The sequence below is a fragment of the Eretmochelys imbricata genome, chromosome 27, assembly GCF_965152235.1.
Source record: "Eretmochelys imbricata isolate rEreImb1 chromosome 27, rEreImb1.hap1, whole genome shotgun sequence".
NCBI classification, from domain to species: domain Eukaryota; kingdom Metazoa; phylum Chordata; order Testudines; family Cheloniidae; genus Eretmochelys; species Eretmochelys imbricata.
In genome coordinates this window covers 1,634,859-1,655,652 of record NC_135598.1, presented here as the reverse complement: position 1 = coordinate 1,655,652, position 20,794 = coordinate 1,634,859, and the positions used below count along the sequence as shown (strand labels likewise).

Here is a 20,794-nt window from a genome sequence, read left to right as displayed (position 1 = left end):
AAACAGAGGTGGCATTAATTTCAGGCAAGCCAGGCATTGCACCTCATTTCCATATTAGTGACTTTAAAGTGTCAGAACTTGGATCTTCATATTTCTTAATTGCTGGTTAAAATCCACCTGTTTTTGACGATGAAGAAATGCAACCCATCAGAAATCCATCCTTTCATGTACACAGCTGCCTTCTGAAGCCTGCGAGTAACAATTTCAAAGGTGACAGGCTTTTTCAAAATTTACCCTGTACTGGACAATCCTATTGCAAACTTATCTGAGTGCATGTGTTTGCCAGGTGGATAATTAACCCAAATGAAGAGATTTTGTACATTATGACATTAGCATAACTTGCTCACATAGTGGCCATATGTCATTGTGTGTATTTTTTAGATGTACGAGGTATCACGGGTTTCAGAGTAGCAGCCGTGTCAGTCTGTATCTGCAAAAAGAAAAGGAGGACTTGTGGCACCTTAGAGACTAACCAATTTATTTGAGCATAAGCTGTCGTGAGCTTCATCGGATGAAGTGAGCTGTAGCTCACAAAAGCTTAAGCTCAAATAAATTTGTTAGTCTCTAAGGTTCCACAAGTCCTCCTTTTCTTTTTTAGGTATCACAGGAAATTTTAGTATTACAACATTTTCTGGTTTAACTCTCTCTCCTGCACCGCTCACAAGTGAAACATGTGAGAAGAGATCAGATGTATTTTTTTTTTTTTCAACTTGGTTAATTATATTTTTGCTTGTTTGTTTCCACCAGGTAATCAGTCAAGTTGAGATGGATTTATTTATAGCATAGAAAAACAGATTTTTTAAAAAAGTGAAAATAGATACTCAAAAGGATTCTGAACCCAAACTTTCTAAAAGTCAGTTACCTCCCACACTCTTGACTAGAGTAATATACGGGGAAAAGTATTAACAGCCACCAGAAAGCACACGCACTCTGATATCCAGAGGACTATGTAGTGAGATTATGAGAGAATGTAATTTGTATTAATATAATTACCTACAAAGGTGGGGGCATAGCTAAGACAAATCTTCAAAGAAATTCCCAAGTTCTATATGCATCATTTAATGAAAACATCTGACTTTGTTTACTGTACAATATCTAAAACAAGCTGGACCACGTAGGATCCTGGAAAAGCGTAGTTCCTTTGCAGAGCCTATAATACAAATTCACTACACTTTACAAGCATTGTTCAAAGGTAATATGCAAATGATAATGCCAAGAAAAAGCCTTAAAATTAACCCCATATTAGGGTATATGCAGCCACAATTTTTCTTTCCAGAGTACATGCATCCAATATAGGAAGGCGCACCTAACCTTTTGCTCTTTGCTTTTGGACACATTTTAAGAATACAGTTAGATTCATGCAGCAGCTAAAAACATACTTCTGGTCTTAAAGATTACCCAGAGTCCACAGTAATCTCTCATCTCACAGTAACAAGTGTGCCTCACTCGATAAAGAAGGACTAGAACTGATCAATGAAATACAGGCTCCCTACCTTATCACACAGACAAAAGTTTGTTTGGTGTTTCCATACCAATGCTTTGCAGTTTGCCCTTGGATGCACAGCCTCAATAGCACAGACTCTCATAAGAGAGAGATACCTATAGTCCTTGGGAGTTGGAATGAAAACAGACCCAGCTTTTACTTTCTTTGTGCCTTCTTTTATTGGACATATCAAGCTTTCCTTTGTTTTCTTAAGTTACCTTTTTGGCAGCGCACTGAAATCCAGTCTGTTTGTCCTCTATTTTGTACACTTCCCCAAAAGAGCCAACGCCCAGAGAGTCATGGCACTTGGTCCAGTGAACCTCTTCTCGGTATTCATAGTCCACTGGCTTTAGTTTCTAAGAATTAGAAGTAAAGACAAGATGAAGCAAGTATGCAGGAACATGGCTGCCAATCAGCTGTGTCAAGTCTAAGACAGAGCAAAGAGCTGGGATTTTCAAAAGAAACTAGAAGAGTTAAGGGTCCCAGAATCACTCAGAAGTAACTCTGGGCTGGGATTTTCAATTCTTGCCTTTAACAAGCCCTCCCCTCCTGCTCCATCTAGATTTCTTGGGTCACTGGTTGGGTCTCTGGGATCCAAATGACTATCCCTCCATCCTAAAGAGAAAATGAGCTATCCCCTGGAGACCTAAAGATTTCTAAATAACTAGCCCATCTTTTAAAGGCTGTTCTTTCCACAGGCTGAGCAATGCAATGCATGCACTGGACATTGCTGTAACAGCTAGTGCGACAAGATCCAGAAGTAGAAGCAGGTGGATATTTTGTGTCTGCACGATTTACATGTGCTTCCGTTGCCCCAGGAAGCCCTGCCTATGCAATAGGTATTTAGCTGTGTAATCACCCAGCTTGTTGGTACATGGAACAAAAGCGGGGTTTGCAGGTGCAAGGGAAAAATCTCACAGGTGCAGCTTATCAACCCTCTGACCACTGGATTCAAAATAAATTGCAAATTGCACATGGAAAATAAAAGCTTATTACCTATTCACTCATATGGCCCTTTTACCACTGAAAAATTAAACAAAGGAAATCTCTGAAGACTGGCTATGCGCCAAACCTCTTCCTACTATAAACACTCACTAAACTGAGCTCTTGATGGCTCTCACTGAGGCATTTTAAGCCACATGGAACTATGAAGGACACTGCAGACTGCATGAGTTAGAGTACTGCTTAAATTCACGCACACACTATAGGAGAATTTACACCACTACAGATACGACTCAATCTTTATGAGTTAACTCTACGGGAGTCTTTCCCCTGCACCACTAAGGCATTTAGATGTGTAAATTCACAGTCCTACTAAAACAGAGATGGACACACTGCCTGCCACTATGCCAGCCCAAGTACTAGGCCATAAGTATCACCTCAGTAAGCAGCACCCCCTCATTGTCATCTGTCTCTCGAAATGGCTCCTTCAAATCCAGACCACCTCCTCTCCACGTCTTGGCCAGGCTGGCTAAATTCTGCGGCTCACCGAGACTCACACTCCCCTTAAGAGCATCCACCAAATATTCTTCCACAGAAAGTTTGTCCAAGTTGGTTTCCACGGACTGGCTGACACATTTTGGGAAGCTGTGTTCTAAGCTTAGGCCAGACAAGTGACGCTCACCATTCACACAGGCCCGATCATCAAGGAGATAAGTCTCCAGAGGATTGTGTTTCATGGCACAAAGAGGACTGTCCAGAACGGGGAAGCAAGGGGGCAATCTGTTGTAAGGGAAGGGATGGAGGGTCTCTGGCTGAGGCACAAAGTCACCCTGACAGTGTAGCTTCCAAACATGGTTCAGGCACTGTACTGGGCTTATCAACTTGTGCAGTTCTGGTCTGTGCAGGTTCCTTAGCGAGTGGAGTTTGCCTGCGAGCAGAACTTTTCTAGGTTTCCCAAATGGTATCTGATCACAAATTGAGTCCTTGCAAGGTTCTGAAAAACAGGAGCTGTTACTGAAGAGTGTGTTTTGGTGAGTTTCATCCTCCTGGAACACAAGAGGAAGAGAGTTAGACAGGAACTCTAACAATAAAATCCAGTCTCAAAATTCAAACCAATCACCATCAAAGAATTATATTACTCCTATGATTTTCCCTCCCAACCCATAGGGCTGAGCTTTTGTGTCTCACCTGGACTGGGATCGGTGTACAACTTTCCTGTTCTGGAGTTCTGGGCCCTTGCTTAGCAGAGGCCAGTGTTTGTATTCTGACCCTGGATCTTTTCTTGCGACGTTTCTTCCTGCCTTTACCATGATGCCTTGACCTCCAGAAGGCTGGTGCCATTTTCCCTTCTGTAGCATGGGCCACATTGTTGGGGATTTGATCAAGACTGTCTGACCGGCTACCAACAAGAAAAGCAAAGGACACATTTTAATATGACAAACAACAGGCGCACATCTTCCCGGGCTGATCACTGCCAATAAAACAAAACCAGACAGGAATGGACATTACCAGTATTGCTTTCTCAGTAGGAAAAGTTACAAATGCAGCAGCATATTTGGCATTACAAAGGAAAAAGATATCATGAAAGAAGGTAGACAGCACTGGGCCCACTAGAAGACACTGTCAATGTATTTTGGAAGGTACAGATTGGCAAGGCCCTGGAGGGGAGACTGTTGGAGCCACTGGCAGTAAAAATCATTGCCAAGTTGCGTTATTGGCACAGACTAGCTGTGTATTGCATGAATGTTTAATTATTAAGTTCACAATTTCTCTTATTTAATCAATTAAAAAAAACCTGTAAGTGTGCTTAGAACAAAGATCTTTACTGGCATTTTAAAAAGCAAATTTAGAGTTAAAGAAAGGATCTGGACCAATTGTTTAACAGAGTAGTCAAAATGTAAGCCAAAAACCTCTAGTCTGTGATGACTGCTACTGTAAAACTAAGATAGTTTTACTAGGAAAGCATAGCTATGCAAACCAGCACCACCCAGAGATTTATCTTTCAGAAGACAAATATTTACTTTATTAGTCATTCATTAGTCAATGGCCATCAGAAGTTGTTTGTTTTCATCTAACAGGACTATGTCCTGTTCCCTAGAAACAGCAGGGCCAGGAGAAGAAGTGAGACTGCTCCTCACAAAGCATTTCCAGTTTTAGATGTTAAGTATCATGTATTGGTCCAAGCAGTGTAGCCACCTGCCCTTATTACTCTTTATGCAGTACCCGTCGAGTTTTTCACAGCTTTTTCAATCATTCCCAGAAATCTCTTCTATCACTGCACATTTAGCTGGTTTAGCAGCTGAGTTGTGGGTGCTAAGCTCATGACAAGATGGTAGCACTAAGCATTGTACATGTTTCATTGTACTTCTTACACACTTAAGAGATTAAATTATGTGACAGCACAATTTGCACTTTTTCAAAGGTTGCTGGCATAGAGGAAAACATCTACCGTTCTAGCGGAAGGTAAGGCAGCAGTGGGTATAAAACAGAAGTGTCAAGCATACAGCCCTGTATATTTTTAAGGTTAGGCTTGACAAAGCCCTGGCTGGGATGATTTAGTTGGGGATTGGTCCTGCTTTGAGAGGGGGTTGGACTGGATGACCTCCTGAGGTCCCTTCCAACCCTGATATTCTATGATTCTATGAATCAGATCCACGCCCCTGGAAGCTTTCATCTGGTCTGTGGTGCCCTTAAGTCCATATCAAAGCAATCCAGACCGGAACTTGTTTTGCAGGACTAAGAGGAAGCTGGGCACTTGCTGAAAATGAGGAAGCTTATGCCTGATTGGCCACAGGTAACTAAGCCCCACCATCTTACTCCAAAGCAACAACCCCTTTCGCCGACACCATCAGCGCCGAACTCGGCTTCCAAGCTCCCCATCAAGCTACTGCTGCTCCTCATCCCAGCCAAGGCAGAAGGGCCCCAAAGTTCCACTTCCCCCTCCTGTGGCTGCTGCTCCCTGCCCTTCTATTACCCTCTCCTGCCTTTCTCTGCCACCCTTCCTCTTTTCTTTCCCCCTCTGTAGCAGTGCCAGTAATCCAGAGTCCTGCAACACCAGACTTAAAGGTGTGGGTCCTTCTCCGCCCACCTTGCTCTTCCTGCGGTTTCCACGGAACAGGACGCAGACCTGCTCCTTGTGTTATCATTGCCCCCACCAGCCAATCCAGCCTCCCACTGCTTTCCAGAGGAAGACATGGGGAAGAATGCATGAACCTGGCTGAAGAGACATTCTTCAGTCAGACAAGACTGAAAAGATATGTCCCTTAGCATGAACTTTCTTCCTCCAACCCATGGACCTAAACTAAAAGGGTCTTTCAGCTCCCACCCTCAGGGTGATTGTGTGTAAATGTTCACTGGGAAAGAATCAAGATCCTAGGGATGAACAAGGATGACTGCAAGACAGCTAAACACATAGCCCTCAACATGCTTTGTGGGGCAGTATGTCACAGGACAGTATGTGATGCAAACGTAAAGAGAGAAAGTTACCTGGGAAAGTTACCTGGGTAAAAAAGTGTTGCAAGTTCCCCACACTCCTTAGGAAAAAAAAGAGTTCATCAATTCTAAACAGAGTTTCTTTAAATAAACTGTAGCAGTATACAAAGGGGCACCACTGAATTAGAGTGATGTGAGACCAGTAAGTACTACATGGATATATAACTGTTTTTAAAGGCCTCTCACCTGTAACGTTTACTATCAGCTATGAAAGGCCTTTCTGAAAAGGTGGGGCTGAACTCCTGGCTGTTCTCACCTGTATGAGAGAAAACAAGATCATCATAAAGCTTAAATATTACATAGTTTCCACTGATGGCGGAAAGTATCTGAACAAGGAGACAGTGGCAACATCTTGCTGAACCAAACCGTAATCCAGGAAAGTCACCATATTGGTCATGACCAGGGATCTTATAAATCAGTTTACCACAGGAAAACACAGAATTTGTATTTTTACATTTTGTGAAAAAAATAAAAACATTATAGTAGAACTCTGTGCCACCAGCATGCACACAGGAATATGGGGAATTAATGCTGACAGCCCTGGGCATCAGGGTTCCTGCTGACAGATTTTGTTTTAAATCGCAAAAAACCCCTCCCCATACAGACTTGTTTTTTTAAAATTGAAGAATTTGGGGGGTGGGTTCACCATGGAACACTAGGATCCCTAGTTATGACATATCATGAAGAGCTATAGTATTTTTTCTGAGATCAAACACTCCCCAAACACTAGGAATCTTCCCTCCAGTTCTTTCCTCCCCTTGCATCTTCTGGAATTTTCAGGAAACTCAGAACTTACTGCCATAGAATGTTCATTGCTGGTCATAAAATCAGGGACCAATGGCCCTGGCTTGGGACTACAGTGTGGGTAGTTGCTGCTGCAGGAGCAACCTTATGCAGCTCTGAGAATACCCCTTAGTCATGGCCTGTAACCACCCTGCTATTCCATTACTTGGTCTTTATTCAGCAGAGACTGCCAAAATAGTCAAAGGTCTGGTGACCTGGGTAAATGGGAACTGGAAAACGATCACCAAATTCACCTTGCCTACAATCACAAAGACAGATGTGAACCCAGCTCTCCAGAGATGCAAAGCTAGTGAAATGCCCCACTGCACTACCTACTCCCCTCAACAAAAAGCTGTGCAACTCACATTCAGCCTGGGCGATGATAGAAATGGATGCAGAACCCCCTTCTGTCTCTTCTTTTGCTGTTCCTTTGGTGATCACATCTTTCAGGATCTTCCATTGACTGTGGAAGGCAACTTTCTCTGAATCTTCTACTTTGCAAACACTGCTCTGCTTCTCACTCACTGTTTCACTCAGCCCTTTATTAGCAGAAAGCTCCTTCTGGTGCCCGATGGTGGGGTCAGGAGCTCCTTGGCATGCAATTTCCATCACGGCCATTTCATAGGTTCACAAAGACACTGCATAAAAAAAACCCTTGTTATAATATTTTATCCTTCTGTAGATTCTTTTATTCAAGAGTCTCAAACAATTAAGTTTGAACATCCACATGAAGCAAGGAATAGCTTAGATATTGGTGGCACCATATGTTCCCCCAGGTCACACAGAACTACCTGGGAGCTGTGAACAGAACTCTGGCATCCTGGGTCCCATTTCCCTGCTCTTACCACTAGGTCAGAGACACAAGATGAGATCTAAAATCTAGGTTAAGACTGAAGATTTTTCCTTCATCTCATATTCATGTGGCCTAACTACAAAAAGTAATCAAGCATAATTATTTAAAAGCCCCATCCTTTTAAAGATGGAATGGTCACTCAAATCCACTCTGTTTCCTGAATGATTTATCAGGTGGATCTGCAGCTTCCATATTCTCTGCACATCCCCTTACAACCTGTACCTTTGAAATGGTCAAGTAGTATTCCTGGCTGTTCTCTCCCCTGCACTGCCTACCATCTTCGAATTTTTTTCTTACAGTTTGTGTGTTAAGGGTGGTTGGTTTGTTTGTTTTAGAGGGGGAGGGAGTTTGAGTTTGTTGGGTTGTGTGTGTTAAAAAGAGGAAAGTATGCTCTAGCTTATTCCTTGCCTGTCATGAGTCATTTCCTCATTCCAATCCATCCACCAGTAAAAGCGAGATCTTAAAGTAACTGCTTCTTTTATTAAACAGCTTGTGAAAATTCAGATTCTTATAGTAAGTGTAGACAGATGAATATTATAAGTCCCATGCTCCCCCCCTCCACAAAATGTAAGACAGGAAAAAATGATGTTTGAATAAAACCAGTAAAAGCAGAAACAGGACTATTCCAAGTGCATGTTCATCAGCTTATTGAGTATCACAGTGCTCAGACTCTCTGATTTTGCTGGTCACTGCCTGGGGTAACAGAACTTAATCTAAACATGCCCCTGGCGACTACAGGTATGATCTTCGAAGGAGCACTGAGGGTGCTTAGCACCTCTCAGGATCAGTGCCTACAGGGCCACCTTAAGAAAGAAATGAATTGTTTGGCCCCAAGTGCACATGCTTGTGTGGTTAGCAAATAAGCACCTAACAGCCTGGCAGGTAGACAAGATAAGTCAACAACGACCACATTCAGAGGCTAATTGAGCACAGAACAGCTGCTGTGAGAAAGATGTGCTGGTGACAGAATCCTTCTCACTACACTAACTCCCCTCTGCCTCTTCCCTACAGAAATTATTTCAAGTCCAAGTGCTGTGAACTAATCTCCCGGAGCAGCAGAGTCAGCCTGCCAAATGACTGACTCAAACCACCAGTGACCTAGTAGACAAGTTCAGAGCTATTCTCGAATTCTCACTCTCCTTATTTGCAATAAACTTACCTCAGACTCTCTCCTTGCCTTTCCCTCACCCCCACAAGACCCAGAGAGATCTTTGAACCCTACCTCCCCCCCCCAAAAAAATATACAAGCTAGAACATCAGTATCATTCCCAAAAACTGCACCTCAGTTTTGTTAAATACATTTAGGGAGACTGAACCATCACAACCTCTTGGTTCTCTTGAAATGGAAGGGAATCACACAGATATACTGACATTCAGGTCAGTGCAAGGAAGACTTATTTTGTGTGTAAATTAAAAAGGAGAAATACCAGTCTTAATAGAAATCCCAAGTAGCTAGTGTAAACAAGACTCTATTCAATTCACCGTAGAGTCAATTTAATACATGATTCAAGTCAACAGGGCTGTGAAGGAGTAAAAATCAAAAATCTGGATGAGTTTGTTACCTCAAATTATAATGCTAATCTCAGTTTCCAACTATGGACAACTAAGTTGTGAGAATTCTCACAGATATGAGTTGTAAATGGGAGACCGAATAAAAAGGATTGGCCATCATGTTTATAACCACAACATTCCCTGGAATCCCAGCAGATTCAACCCTTCCCACATATGTAAACTCTGTTCTACACACAGTTGGAGGTGTTAATCCCGAAAGGTGCCAACTATCCACAACTCTTATTGATTTGGTTGCAGGCACTTACCACCTCTTGGCACACAGCTTTTTTCAGTTAGATTTTTAGAGAAAAAGGCTTAGATCCTGAAAGGTATTTCGGCACCTAACTAATTGAAATCAGTTAGGGAGTTAGGTGCCTAAATACCTTTGAGGATCTGGGCCAAGGTCCTGTGGGCTCTGAACAGACATTAAAGAGAAGTTTGCTCCAGGGCTCCCCATAATGGGGCAGCGTTGCTGGTTGTCCATCAGGGTGATACCCTACCACTGCGGCGGCCATCACATTCCCCTGAGGTTGTCACTACATACTCTAGCTGGTGAGAAAGAAAAGTGAGACAGAAATGCAACATTTATTAGGACTATATTCTGCAGTTAAGACAGGGGTTCCCTGTTTCATTAATGAAATTGCTTCTTTAATTTCAAAACTTCATCTCCCCCACCACCCTCTCCCAAAAGTCAAACTCAAGGATTAAGCTAAATTTAAACACTTCCAGATTTCTTCCCTGCCTGACCACGAAGACTTGCTCTGAAAAAACAGGCCCATGAAAATGAAGAAATCACAGGGGGGCAGCCACGTAGAAACAGAGCTAGGAGATGCGAACACTATACCACCTACCTGCAGTTGACCTCACTTAACTCCATCATAGTTAAAAACTAATTGCACCTTGTCTCCACTAAGATTTTACAGCAAGATAACTGATGCATGTTAGCTATCTCACTGTAAAAAACCACACCTTTTTTGGCAGTGAAGACTTAGCCATAGTCTACCTTCCCTCATATGAACAGCAAATTGAAAGTTATCGTACAGCACTGAAGAAGACTTCAGATGGCTTCAGAGACTCTTTCCCCAAATAACCTCAGAAACAGTTGCCATATTGGACCAGGACACCTGCCATACAAACACACAGGGTGGAATTTTTCAGACGAGCCTAAAGGAATTAGGCACCCAAATGCCACTGAAGTTCAAAGGGAACAGAGTGCTCAAATCCCTTCAGCTCTGTTAAAACCCCAGCTTTGATCACTTTGCTTTTTTGATGCACCACTCATCCACTCCAGTTCTTCATCTGAACATTGTCTACTTAGAGTGGAAGCTCTTTGGGGCAGGGACTTTGTCACTTCAGACAAACACACTTACTGTGATTTTAAACTTAAAAAACTTTACGTAAGAGCTAGATTTATAGCTAGGCAAGGGAGAACCAGATCAAAGCATTTCAAAGTCTGAAAGGTCTATAGCACATTAAACCTGCTCTTAATCAGTTGCTGTGAAGGCCAAATCTCCCCTGCCAATTGCTATTTTGGAAGGGTTCTAGTCAGCACTTTGTCAGGGCAGTCAGGCAACCTATATTTTGCCATTTGGGAGTTCTGGCCTAAGTCAATTTATACATTTAAGAGGACTACTTTAAAAAAAAATCTAAGGCTATTAGAAGAAACGTATAGCTATAATGTTCAACAACTGTTTCAGACTGATATTGTTTGAAATAAATAAATGCCTCTGGGAGATGAGTTTTATGAGCAATGCATTTAACTCAGGTCACCCAAAAGCTGCTTTTGGTTTATTAGAACATGCAATTAAAAAGTCTTAGCAATATTACTTTGCTGACCTATACCTGGCCACCAAAAATGAAGCTTCACAACTGCAGGATGGAGCCAGGAATTTACACATCACACCAATAGGGAACGCTACATTCCCATCCCCTAGACTTTGCCTACGCTAAGGTTGTTTTGGGACCTGTAATTCCCAAAAAGTGCACTCCCACCACAGGCAGCAACTGAGGAAGCAAAGAGTAGTCCAAAGCTCAAATGTCTGAGACGTTAGACAACAAGATGGTAAAAAATACTTGAGCCTGTATAATCCCTTACCTACATCACAGTTTCCACAAGGAGAACAGCACTTGTGGAAAGTTATGGGTCCAACAGAAAAACATTAGAATAGAGAATGCTCTGGGGAGCTGAGAATTTCATACAGAACTACAAGATGCCAATTCCATCATGCAAAAAGTGCATTATCAACTCTGACACAGTTCTTAAAAATGTATTATGCCTCCATTAAAGCTTATAAATGACTTTTTCTGCCATCTTTTCCTTACTTCATTTGGTTGGTATACATAGACTTCCTTCACTGCCCATGTTTCAATGGAATTGAAATTAAGATAGTTCTGTTTATTTCCTTGTCAGTTTAAGCCATATTATGGCAGCATAGCTCTGTGGTTGGTTAACTAGCAGAGTCAGCATGGGGAAGTTTCAGTTTGTCCCAGAATGGATTAAAAAAAATATTTAGAATACAGAGAACATTCCTCCAACAATTTATTTGCAACTTTAAGGTCAGTATCAGCAAAAAGACGATTTCTGGAAATCTTGGGTACCTGATGGAGTTAAATGTAGGCTTTGTACAGAAACTTGCTGTTTGATGACTGAAAGCAGTGTGAGTTAAATAACTTGTTATCCTTCTAGAGGAGGTTCCCCCACCTCTTGCACTACACTTTTCCTTCCACAGACAAGAATATCTATACAGACCAGAGAAGGTTAATTGGTCCATAATGGATTGGCAAGTGCTCCCATGCAAAACAGTCTACTATTTTAATGAATCATTATCAAGCTTAAAAAGTCATATTAAAACAGCTTTCCTCATGTTAATATCTTCAATTAAGCCCCAAAAGTTTTCAAAAAGTAAGTATCATTTATTCTGCTTACTTTTTACACTTCAGAGTGATTAATGAACTGTAATAGTAATAGTAATTAGAAATAATAGTGTCATGCACCACTACAATGCTGCAATGTAATGCAATGCTGTGGCGAAACATTTGTTTGGATTTAAAACTTTAAGCATTTTTTAAAAAATGCTTAAATATGTCTATCTTTAATTCCACACACTTACTTATGTCTAGGGCCCAAACTACCTCCTAATGATGTTCTTTTCATATTACTGAAATGGGATGAGATTCGCTAAAACTATTTGCCCAAATATGACATATCTTCATATGTACCCATTTCATTCAAGTTAGCTGAGTTAATGTTTGCAAAGCATTTTGTAAATAACTCTCATAGAAGCTGCAAGTTAGTAAGCATCAATCTAGACAAGATTTTCAGTGAAGTTTAATTGTTTGTACATCTCCATCCATGTTCACGATCCAGTAGTCCAACACAACATCCTGACCTCATTTTTTAAAAAGCCATTTCTCAAGCAAACTTATTTGCTATTATATCCCCAACTTAAAATAAGATGGTATTTAAAAAAGAGACATTCCCATCTATGTCCTATGTTACAATAATTCAATATTTTCTGCGTAGACAGGACTAAACTGTCACCAAATATTATAAATATTGTACAATCCAATACCAGAAGACACAGTAAAATGGTTTGGTCCCGTCTACACCAACCATGCTACTTCTCCCCCAGGCCCTTACAGGACATATTTTGTAATATCAACAGGAAATCAGCTTTCACTTAAATGCTTTTACTAAGCTTAATAGAGATCGAAGCATTTCCATATAAGCTTCATTTAAATATTTCCCTTTAATCTTGTGAACCCAAACAACATCGTAATGGTGAATGAGACCCAGAAAGTCAAACTGACTCATTTAGTTTCAATGTCCAATCTGAGAAACATACTATTAGTCAAACAGTAATATTTTAAGGATGTATAGGGGAGGGATAGCTCAGTGGTTTGAGCAATGGCCTGCTAAACCCAGGGTTGTGAGTTCAATCCTTGAGGGTGCCATTTAGGGATCTGGGGCAAAAATTGGGGATTGGTCCTGCTTTGAGCAGGGGGTTGGAGTAGATGACCTCCTGAGGTCCCTTCCAACCCTGAGATTCTATAATCGAGAGCCATTTAGGTCTTTCTAGGGCACCCATCATCACCCTGGTATCAAGATGCCAAATACAAAAATGAAGAATCCCAACAATTTTGTACAAAAAACCTGGCCTCTCCTTCCACACAGCTGTTGCTACTAAAAGGTTAAAGTAACAGTATGCTATTCAGAGAGACTTGGCTTCTCGTAAAAGCTATCACTTAGTAGCGCAATTTTTTCAAATGAGTTGTCAGTTATGATAATTGCACAGCCATTAGATTTAAGATAGTTAAATGTTAATATAAAAATGTATAGCACTTTTGATGCTCAGATTAATTTGAAATTAGGATTTGGAGACATCCATATGCAGACTCACACTGTGCATAGACAAAAGAAATCACTTGTATGAGGGCTCGGAAATCCGGTTTAAAAAGCAATTTGCAAGTTGTTTATGGACATCAATTTCTTGCTGCTGCTTTCAACTCATGCATGGTAGTGCATGTATGTTTCCAGCTTAACTGATATTAAGATGAAACAGACAGGAAGCATCTGAAATCAACCGCAGCAGTGACTTATTAATCAGCAAAGTAGTATTTTAACCTTTTGCCAAAAAAAAATTGTTTTAAAGAGAAGTGATATGGTCAGATAATGAGTGGTGAGTAAACAGGCAGTTAAACTGAACTTCAGATCTTATTCATTGTATATTTTGATTGGCTGATCTCAAGGTCTCTGCCTCATTCTCTCCTCCCCTCCCCATTGTAAAGGATAGCTTTTGTAGCTCTGCACCTAGCAACTCCCAATCAAAACACCAAAGTCTGCAATTTAATCTCCTAACGTATTAGGAGCGCTTCTTTGCTGTGAAAAGCAGAGCAGGCAGGAAGCAAGTTACTTCAAAAAATCAAAAGGGAAAGTCTGCTCACTAGTAGAAAAATACCATCTAAGCTTAAAATGTCTCTTTAGGACTCCTCTGAAGCTCTCACCAGAGCACATGGAAAAGAAACAGCAGGTTCAATTGAATTCAAGACTCCTTTATTCTAGACTGAAAATGCATATTAGTCAATAATGAGATCACTTAGGAATACTATGTTTTTCAATAATGTTTCATGAAACAATTGTTAATTTGCTAAAATATTTCACAAAGTTGACAATAGATGTGAAGATGTTTGGGTTGGACAACACACAGGTAGAATCCAGAGGAACAGAACAGAGTTCAGTGATAACAACATTAAGTATTTAGTTAAGGTATAATACATACACACAAATTTCAGAGCTATTAGAAATCTGCCACTCTTTCAACACTCCCCTGAATGAATGAAGTTGATGTTTTGCTAATACCATGCGTCACGGTTACTCTCAAAACATTCTGGATATCAGCTATTACTGGCAAAGCCATTCATGTCAAACTGTAAGAGACTAAAATAAGAGACAGGTTTCAGGGTAGCAGCTGTGTTAATCTGTATCCGCAAAAAGAAAAGGAAGACTTGCGGCACCTTAGAAACTAACACAGTTATTTGAGCGTAAGCTTTCGTGGGCTACAGCTCACTTCACCGGCTGCATGCAGTGCAAATGGACGCAGCCGATGCAGGGAGCTGTAGCCCAGGAAAGCTGACGCTCAAACAGCTGGGTTCGTCTCTAAGGTGCCACAGGTCCTCCTTAAAAGAAGAGAGTTTAATTTAACAAGTTCGAACAAACACCGTTGCTGATGCAAAGGTCCAGACTGAGGAAGTCCATTCAGTACAAGGAACAGCTCGGATTTCTGGCACAGGCACTTGTCCTGACAGAGGCGAGTTACTTTAGCAGCGGTCGGACGGCCCCGCCGTGACCGGGCTCCGGCTGGGGGGCCTGCTCCGAGCCCCCTCGCCACCGCCCGCATGGCCCCCTCGGCGGCCCCGCGAGCCGCGTGGGGAACCAGCGCCCCCTGCAGGAGCCGGCCCGCCCGGGGAGCTCCGCGGCCCCGCGCGTCAGCCGGGGGCGGGCGGCGACACCCGGCCCCGCTGTGGGCAGCCAGCGCGGGGCGCCCCCGAGAAGGGGCCCTGCCCGCTGCTGCCGCCAGGGCGGGGCGCGGGCACGGCGCGGGGGCAGCGCCCCGCGCGGGGCAGGGCCGCAGGGTGCTGGGGGGGGGAGCGGCAGGGCCCCAGCCGGGGGAGGAGCGGGGACGCGCCCCACGGCCCCGCAGCGGGGGAGGGGCCAACGGCCACCAAGCTCCGCGCCCCCCGAGAGCGCGCTCACCTACCCGCTCCGGTCCGTGCGGGGGCCTCGAACCCGGCGTGGCCCCTCAGGGTCCCTCCACGGCGCCTGAGAAGTTCAGGGCTGGGGGCCGCATCTGCCACGGCACCTGCCTGGCCACGCCCCGGGGCCCGCCGCCCAATAGCCGCAGACTATAGCCCGCTGCCCACGCCCCCACGGTGCTGCGGCCCCGCCCAACCGTCCTGCCCCGCATTCTAGGCCCGCCCCCTCCAGCCCACGAGCCAATCAGCGCGCACACTCCTTCCAGCCCCAGGCTGCCGGTTCGGAAGCGATAACCGCTCCCGCCCCCTGGCGCTACGAGAGATTTACTTGGTCCGCCGCCCCAGCTCTCGGCTTTCATTGGGCGGAGGGGGCCTGTGGTTTCCCAGAAGTGGGCGGGGCTTCTTGCAAACCATTTCCCTTCCCCCTCCGGGCGCGGCACGAATCGCTCAACAGCGCCTGCGCCGCCCGCGAGAGCGTGGGAGGAGGGAAATGACTGCATTCCGGTGCGCGGGCGCATGCGCAGGTCGAGGGCCGCCGGCTGTTTGTTTACCAGCTGCTGAACTGAGGAGCGAAGTGGAGCTGCGCGTGCGCGGGAGCGTGCGGCCGTTAAGCGGCTGGTGACGAGTAGGCGGCTCCGTTTTCCCGCCTTTGTCTCCTCAGGGGGGTCCGCAGTGTGCCGCGGCCGCCGGCGATGGCTGCTCACGGCCCCAGTCGCTCTGGCCCGGCTCAGCTGCTCGCGGGCGAGCGGCCAGGCTGGGTCGGACCCAGGGTCCCTCGAGCTGCGCGAGGGGCCGGGGCCTGGCGCTTCGGAGGGAATGGCCCGGCCAGTGACCCAGGCCCAGCCTCCGGCACTCGGGGGTTACGGGGCGCCCGGTGCACGGGCTTGCCTCCCTGCCCGCCCTGGCTAGCAGCCGCTGATGGACCTGGCCCCCGGGAGCTTGGCTAACTCCGGTTTGAACCCAGTTGTCCTTTGGCCTTCCCAGCATCCCCTGGCAGCCACCAGCCACGTGACGTTTCCTTTTCCTTCCCACGCCAACACACTTAGTTGTACGTTTACAGGAGGGTGCCGCTACCAGCGGAGTTTCCAAAAATATTTTTTTTCACCTCAGTGAAGCACTGAAGGGAGGAAAGAAATCCTCAGCTAGGGAACTAAAGCGACACATCTACCAGCTCCTGCCTCCTGTGGATGCTGTTCGGGGCTTGCAAACCAGCACCACTTGTCCACATCCGTGTCCCCTTCCCCTTTTCCTTGTTTAAGAGCCACAAGCTAATCTCAGCCTTTTTCCCCACAAGGCACTTCGGAATGACAGGAACGCCACTGCTCGCCTCCCACTCTGCCGCTGACTTCCAGGGCTGTGATGCTAGATTGTTGGCTGTTTACCAAGTCCGAGGGTTTGGCAGAAGTATCTTCCTAATGCTGTGCTGCAAGTTTCTGCCTTGGAGGTCAAGCCCAGTGAAAAGGAGCATAAAAAGGGCTGTATTTAGGACAATTTTTTCTGCTCACTTTTAGGTTTCCTTAGCAAATCCTGTGAATGTTCAGTGCTAGCATTTTGTACAGAACGCTTTGCGTATCAGGGAACACCAAAGCTTTGACCATTAATTGCTATGCATGCCCTGAGTATTTGGTTTGGTCTCTCTTTTTTTATAGCCAGTGAGCCATATCATTGTGATTCTTATGACTCCCTACAGTTCCTACCGGCTTGCTATTGTTCAATCTTGTAATTAAAATTTAAGGCATTTAAATTAAGTTTTTTTACAATGCTTAAATCACTGAAATTTGCCAGTAAGTGCAAAGGAAAAGTGGTTGTGGGAGCTGTTAAAGTTACAATGGGTACATAAACTATTATTCATCCTAAGGCTTTTTTGGATTACATATTCAACTATTCTGTGGGCCAAAATGTAAGGTCCTTAGTCCTGCAAACTGTGATTGACTTTATGGGATTTCTGCTTTACGGCTTTGCCGTTCCTCCACCAGTTTTGATGTAGATGATGTCTCGTTTTAAAGATAGCAAGGTGTAGCTGCATAAGATCTTTTTGAAATTCTTTTTGAATTGGTTTCAGAATTCATTGCCAAATATACCATTGGACAGCAGTATTCCCTTTTGTGTAAGGTTGTTGTGTGTGCACCACTGTCAGCTATTGGAAGTGATGCCACACTTGTTCAAGTGTGAGTGTCATAAGCCTTAATACCATTACAGATGATAAAAGGAAATTCTCCTTTAACTCAAGTGATAAGGATTTGGGGGATTGGAGCAGCAGAAACCAAGTTCTCTCCCTTCATAAATTGCAAAGTCCTTTGTGACCATTTATCTCTCACAATCCCATCACTCAACCATTGGCTGTTCATACAGCAGCAGCACATGGACAAAACGTGAAAAAAAGATGAGAAGGGAGAGCTATGTTTAATGTAAAATATTCCGCCAACTTGTGCATTTCCTAAAGTATCAGCCAGTGTTTACCTAAAATTATATAAAATAAGGCAGAAAAGGAGAGGACAAGAAGTGTAGTAGCACCTAGATACTGCAGCTACGCTGGATGCTCAGTTGGATAGTCATGCACTCACCAAGAGTAGTGAGCCTCTGAGCAATATGAAATAGTAACATTTAAAAGGCTCTCTCTGAATTAGTCTTTTACTGGGTGGGGTATAGGAAAGCTTCTGTGGTGTCTCATTGAGTCCCATCCAGTTTTTAAGTCTTCTGCAAGAAGGCAGACCAAATTAAACCTTTTCAAGAATTAGAACTAGTCCCAGGTGTGACCACACTGCAATAGGGAACAGTGAAGTTTTCAGCAGATCAGATCGATAGCCTTTCCCCTTTTTAGTTTAGCCTCTTCCCTTCTGAGAAGGACTTCCTCTCTCTTTCTGCACTTTGCTGCTGCTGTTCAAAAGTCTTTAAACATTGTATATTTCCCCTGGTGACCAGACAGCAAGTGTGAAAAATCAGGACGGGGGTAGGGAGGTAATAGGAGCCGAATATCAGGACTGTCCCTATAAAATCAGGACATCTGGTCATCCTACCCTTAACTGTTGTCAGCTGATTTAGTTTTCAGCTTCTGTTTTACATGGATAAGGATTTCCCCATGAGATTTCAGGTCTTCTCCCTGGGACAGATAAAAGTTAAACACAAACAAGAGACCATAACTTGTAAGGAATTCTGAGGGAAAGGAGTTTGTTTAGCAATTGTGGCCTGATGTTCCCTATGCATTTATGCAGCATCTGGCCACCGACTCACTCCCTTTGGACTGAGTGTGGGCAGCAGACTTCTTGTGGCCTTTGTAAGTGACATGCTGTGCCTTGCGGGAGGATGACTAACAGCCTGCAGCAAGCAAGCTTCGAACAAAAACCACCATGGAGGATGCTCTGAGCAATCTTGAAACTTCAGCTGTAGCAGGATCCTGTTTTTCTGGTTAAAGGTACACAGTCAGTTCCCTCCACCTCAAGCGCACACTATCTCAATGCTGCCATGTGCCCAGACTTCCCTTTTCTACATGCAGTCTTGTCACTGGGCCATTATCCCCTTAGGGTAGAGTTCCTCAGCCTTTAGCTGGAGTAAGGTTTCTTCATAAAGGAATGGAGCTGCACAAAGCCACAAAATAATCCCAACATAACATGCAAGTTTCATAGTAATGTGGTGATATTGTGTTATCATAATCACCAGAGAATATTATAGTTTGCAGTTAGCAGGCCTTTCCATGACTACTTAGTCCAAGCCAGGACACAGGTGACACCAGGCATCACTGGTTGTGTTGGTCAGTCTGAGAGCTTGAGAACCACAGGATCTGGTATACAGGCCCTAGGAATGCTCAGTTGAGATAGTGTTGCAATTCTTTGGACTAATGATCAGTCAAGTCTCTTCCACCTCTTAGATCTATGATATCCTACCCTCCAATGATGAATGTGGAAGTATAACTGGCGGAAGGAAGGTTGAAAAATGCCACAACCATAAAAAAAGTTTCTGAATGTTCAAAGATTTTAATAAAGTTCTGTCTTGGAACCTTTGATTGTTTCTTCACCAAATTATATTTGCTAGATTAGTAGAGATGTTCGCACCATGCAGAACCATACTGGTTCTTTTATGCCCCCGGCTCACTGGGATTAAGCATGGTTAGAACTATGGAAGGAGGACACTAAGCCTAACCTTTAACAAAACACAACAGAATCTGGAAGTGAGCTGCTAGCTATTCAAGCCACGTTCTTTTCCTCTACAGTCCCTTAAGTGTTTCATCACGATTCACATCCTTCATACCCAAGCCTACTATAACCATGCACCCTTCCAAAATGTTGCCCAGAAACTAAATGAACACTTTGCCTTGATTTTCAGTAAGGATGATAACATGGAACATGTGCATGGAGGCAGTATGGCTAATGGAAATAAGTGTCTAGAAATGGAAATTACCATGTCTGAGGTGGAAGAAAAACTTAAAGATATTAATGAGCTCAAATTGGAGGAGGACCAGATAATTTCCAGCCCAGAATACTGAAAGAATTGGCATTTGAGATTACTAGTCCAGTAGCAAGGATTTTTAATACATTTATATATTCAGGGATAGTACCATATGACTGGAGAATAGCTAATGTTGTACCTATATTTAAGAAAGGGGGGGAAAAGTGATCTGGACAATTAAAAACCTGTTAGTCTGACCTCAGTAGTATGCAAGGCGCTAGAACAAATTGTGAAGGAAAAAATAGTTAAATTAATGGAGGGTAAGTGGTAAAGGGGATGTAATGCAATATGGGTTCTTGAAAGGCGGATCGTGCCAGACTAATTGATATTTTAGGTAAGGGAAGTGCAGTAGATCTCATGTACTTGGACTTGGACCCATGATACTTGCCATGGTATCATATGGGAAATTATTAGCTAAATTAGGGAGATGGAGATCAGTACAAGAATTGTAAGGTGGATAAGAAACTGGCTAAAGAGGAGAAGGCAACAGGTTGTTCTGAAAGGTGAATTATTGGGCTGCAGGGAGGTAATTAGAGGAGTTCCTCAAAGATTGGTTTGGGGACCAATCTTATTTAATGTTTTTATTAATGACATTGGCACAAAAAGTAGGAGAGTGTTAATGAAATTTGCTGATAATTAAAAGTTGGGAGGCATCATCAGTACAGAGGACCAGAAAATTATACAGGACAATCTGGATGACCTTGAAGACTGGAGTGACAGAAATGGTACAAATTCAATGGTACAAAGTACAAGGTCATGCACCTAGGGTGTAACAATAAGAATTTCTGCTACACTACAAGCATCAGTTGGAAGTGACAGAGGAGAGAGACCTGCGTGTGTGGGTTGATCACAGGATGACTATGAGCCATGAATGTGATGCAGTATGAAAAAGGCAAATGCAATTTAGGATGTATCAGGCGAGGCATTTCCAGTAGAGACAGAGAAACATTCAGGCCACTATAAGAACAGGAGTACTTGTGGCACCTTAGAGACTA

At 43.7% G+C, this 20,794-nt stretch overlaps 1 protein-coding gene and 1 long non-coding RNA gene across 5 annotated transcripts in view; one reads left to right on the top strand and one right to left on the bottom strand.

Moving 5' to 3' along the window:
* Positions 1–15,469, bottom strand: part of MAP3K14 (mitogen-activated protein kinase kinase kinase 14) — a 29,456-nt gene extending 13,987 nt beyond the window's left edge. The window contains exons 1-7 of one of the 4 annotated variants that reach the window (XM_077806038.1): positions 15,362–15,418; positions 14,384–14,541; positions 7,066–7,338; positions 6,104–6,173; positions 3,614–3,824; positions 2,863–3,471; positions 1,702–1,839 (exon numbers count right to left, since the gene is read on the bottom strand). In XM_077806038.1, the coding sequence (XP_077662164.1) occupies positions 1,702–1,839; positions 2,863–3,471; positions 3,614–3,824; positions 6,104–6,173; positions 7,066–7,318 (1,281 nt within the window). In that variant the 5' untranslated portion in view covers positions 7,319–7,338; positions 14,384–14,541; positions 15,362–15,418. Of the gene's footprint in view, positions 1–1,701; positions 1,840–2,862; positions 3,472–3,613; positions 3,825–6,103; positions 6,174–7,065; positions 7,339–14,383; positions 14,954–15,361 lie in introns of those variants that run through there. The other 3 variants (XM_077806036.1, XM_077806037.1, XM_077806039.1) reach the window with 3 other exon arrangements.
* Positions 15,470–15,841: 372 nt separating this feature from the next.
* Positions 15,842–17,104, top strand: LOC144257861 (uncharacterized). The gene is made up of 2 exons (XR_013344603.1): positions 15,842–15,981; positions 16,651–17,104. It is a non-coding gene; the product is annotated as an uncharacterized LOC144257861 (long non-coding RNA).
* Positions 17,105–20,794: the final 3,690 nt, after the last annotated feature.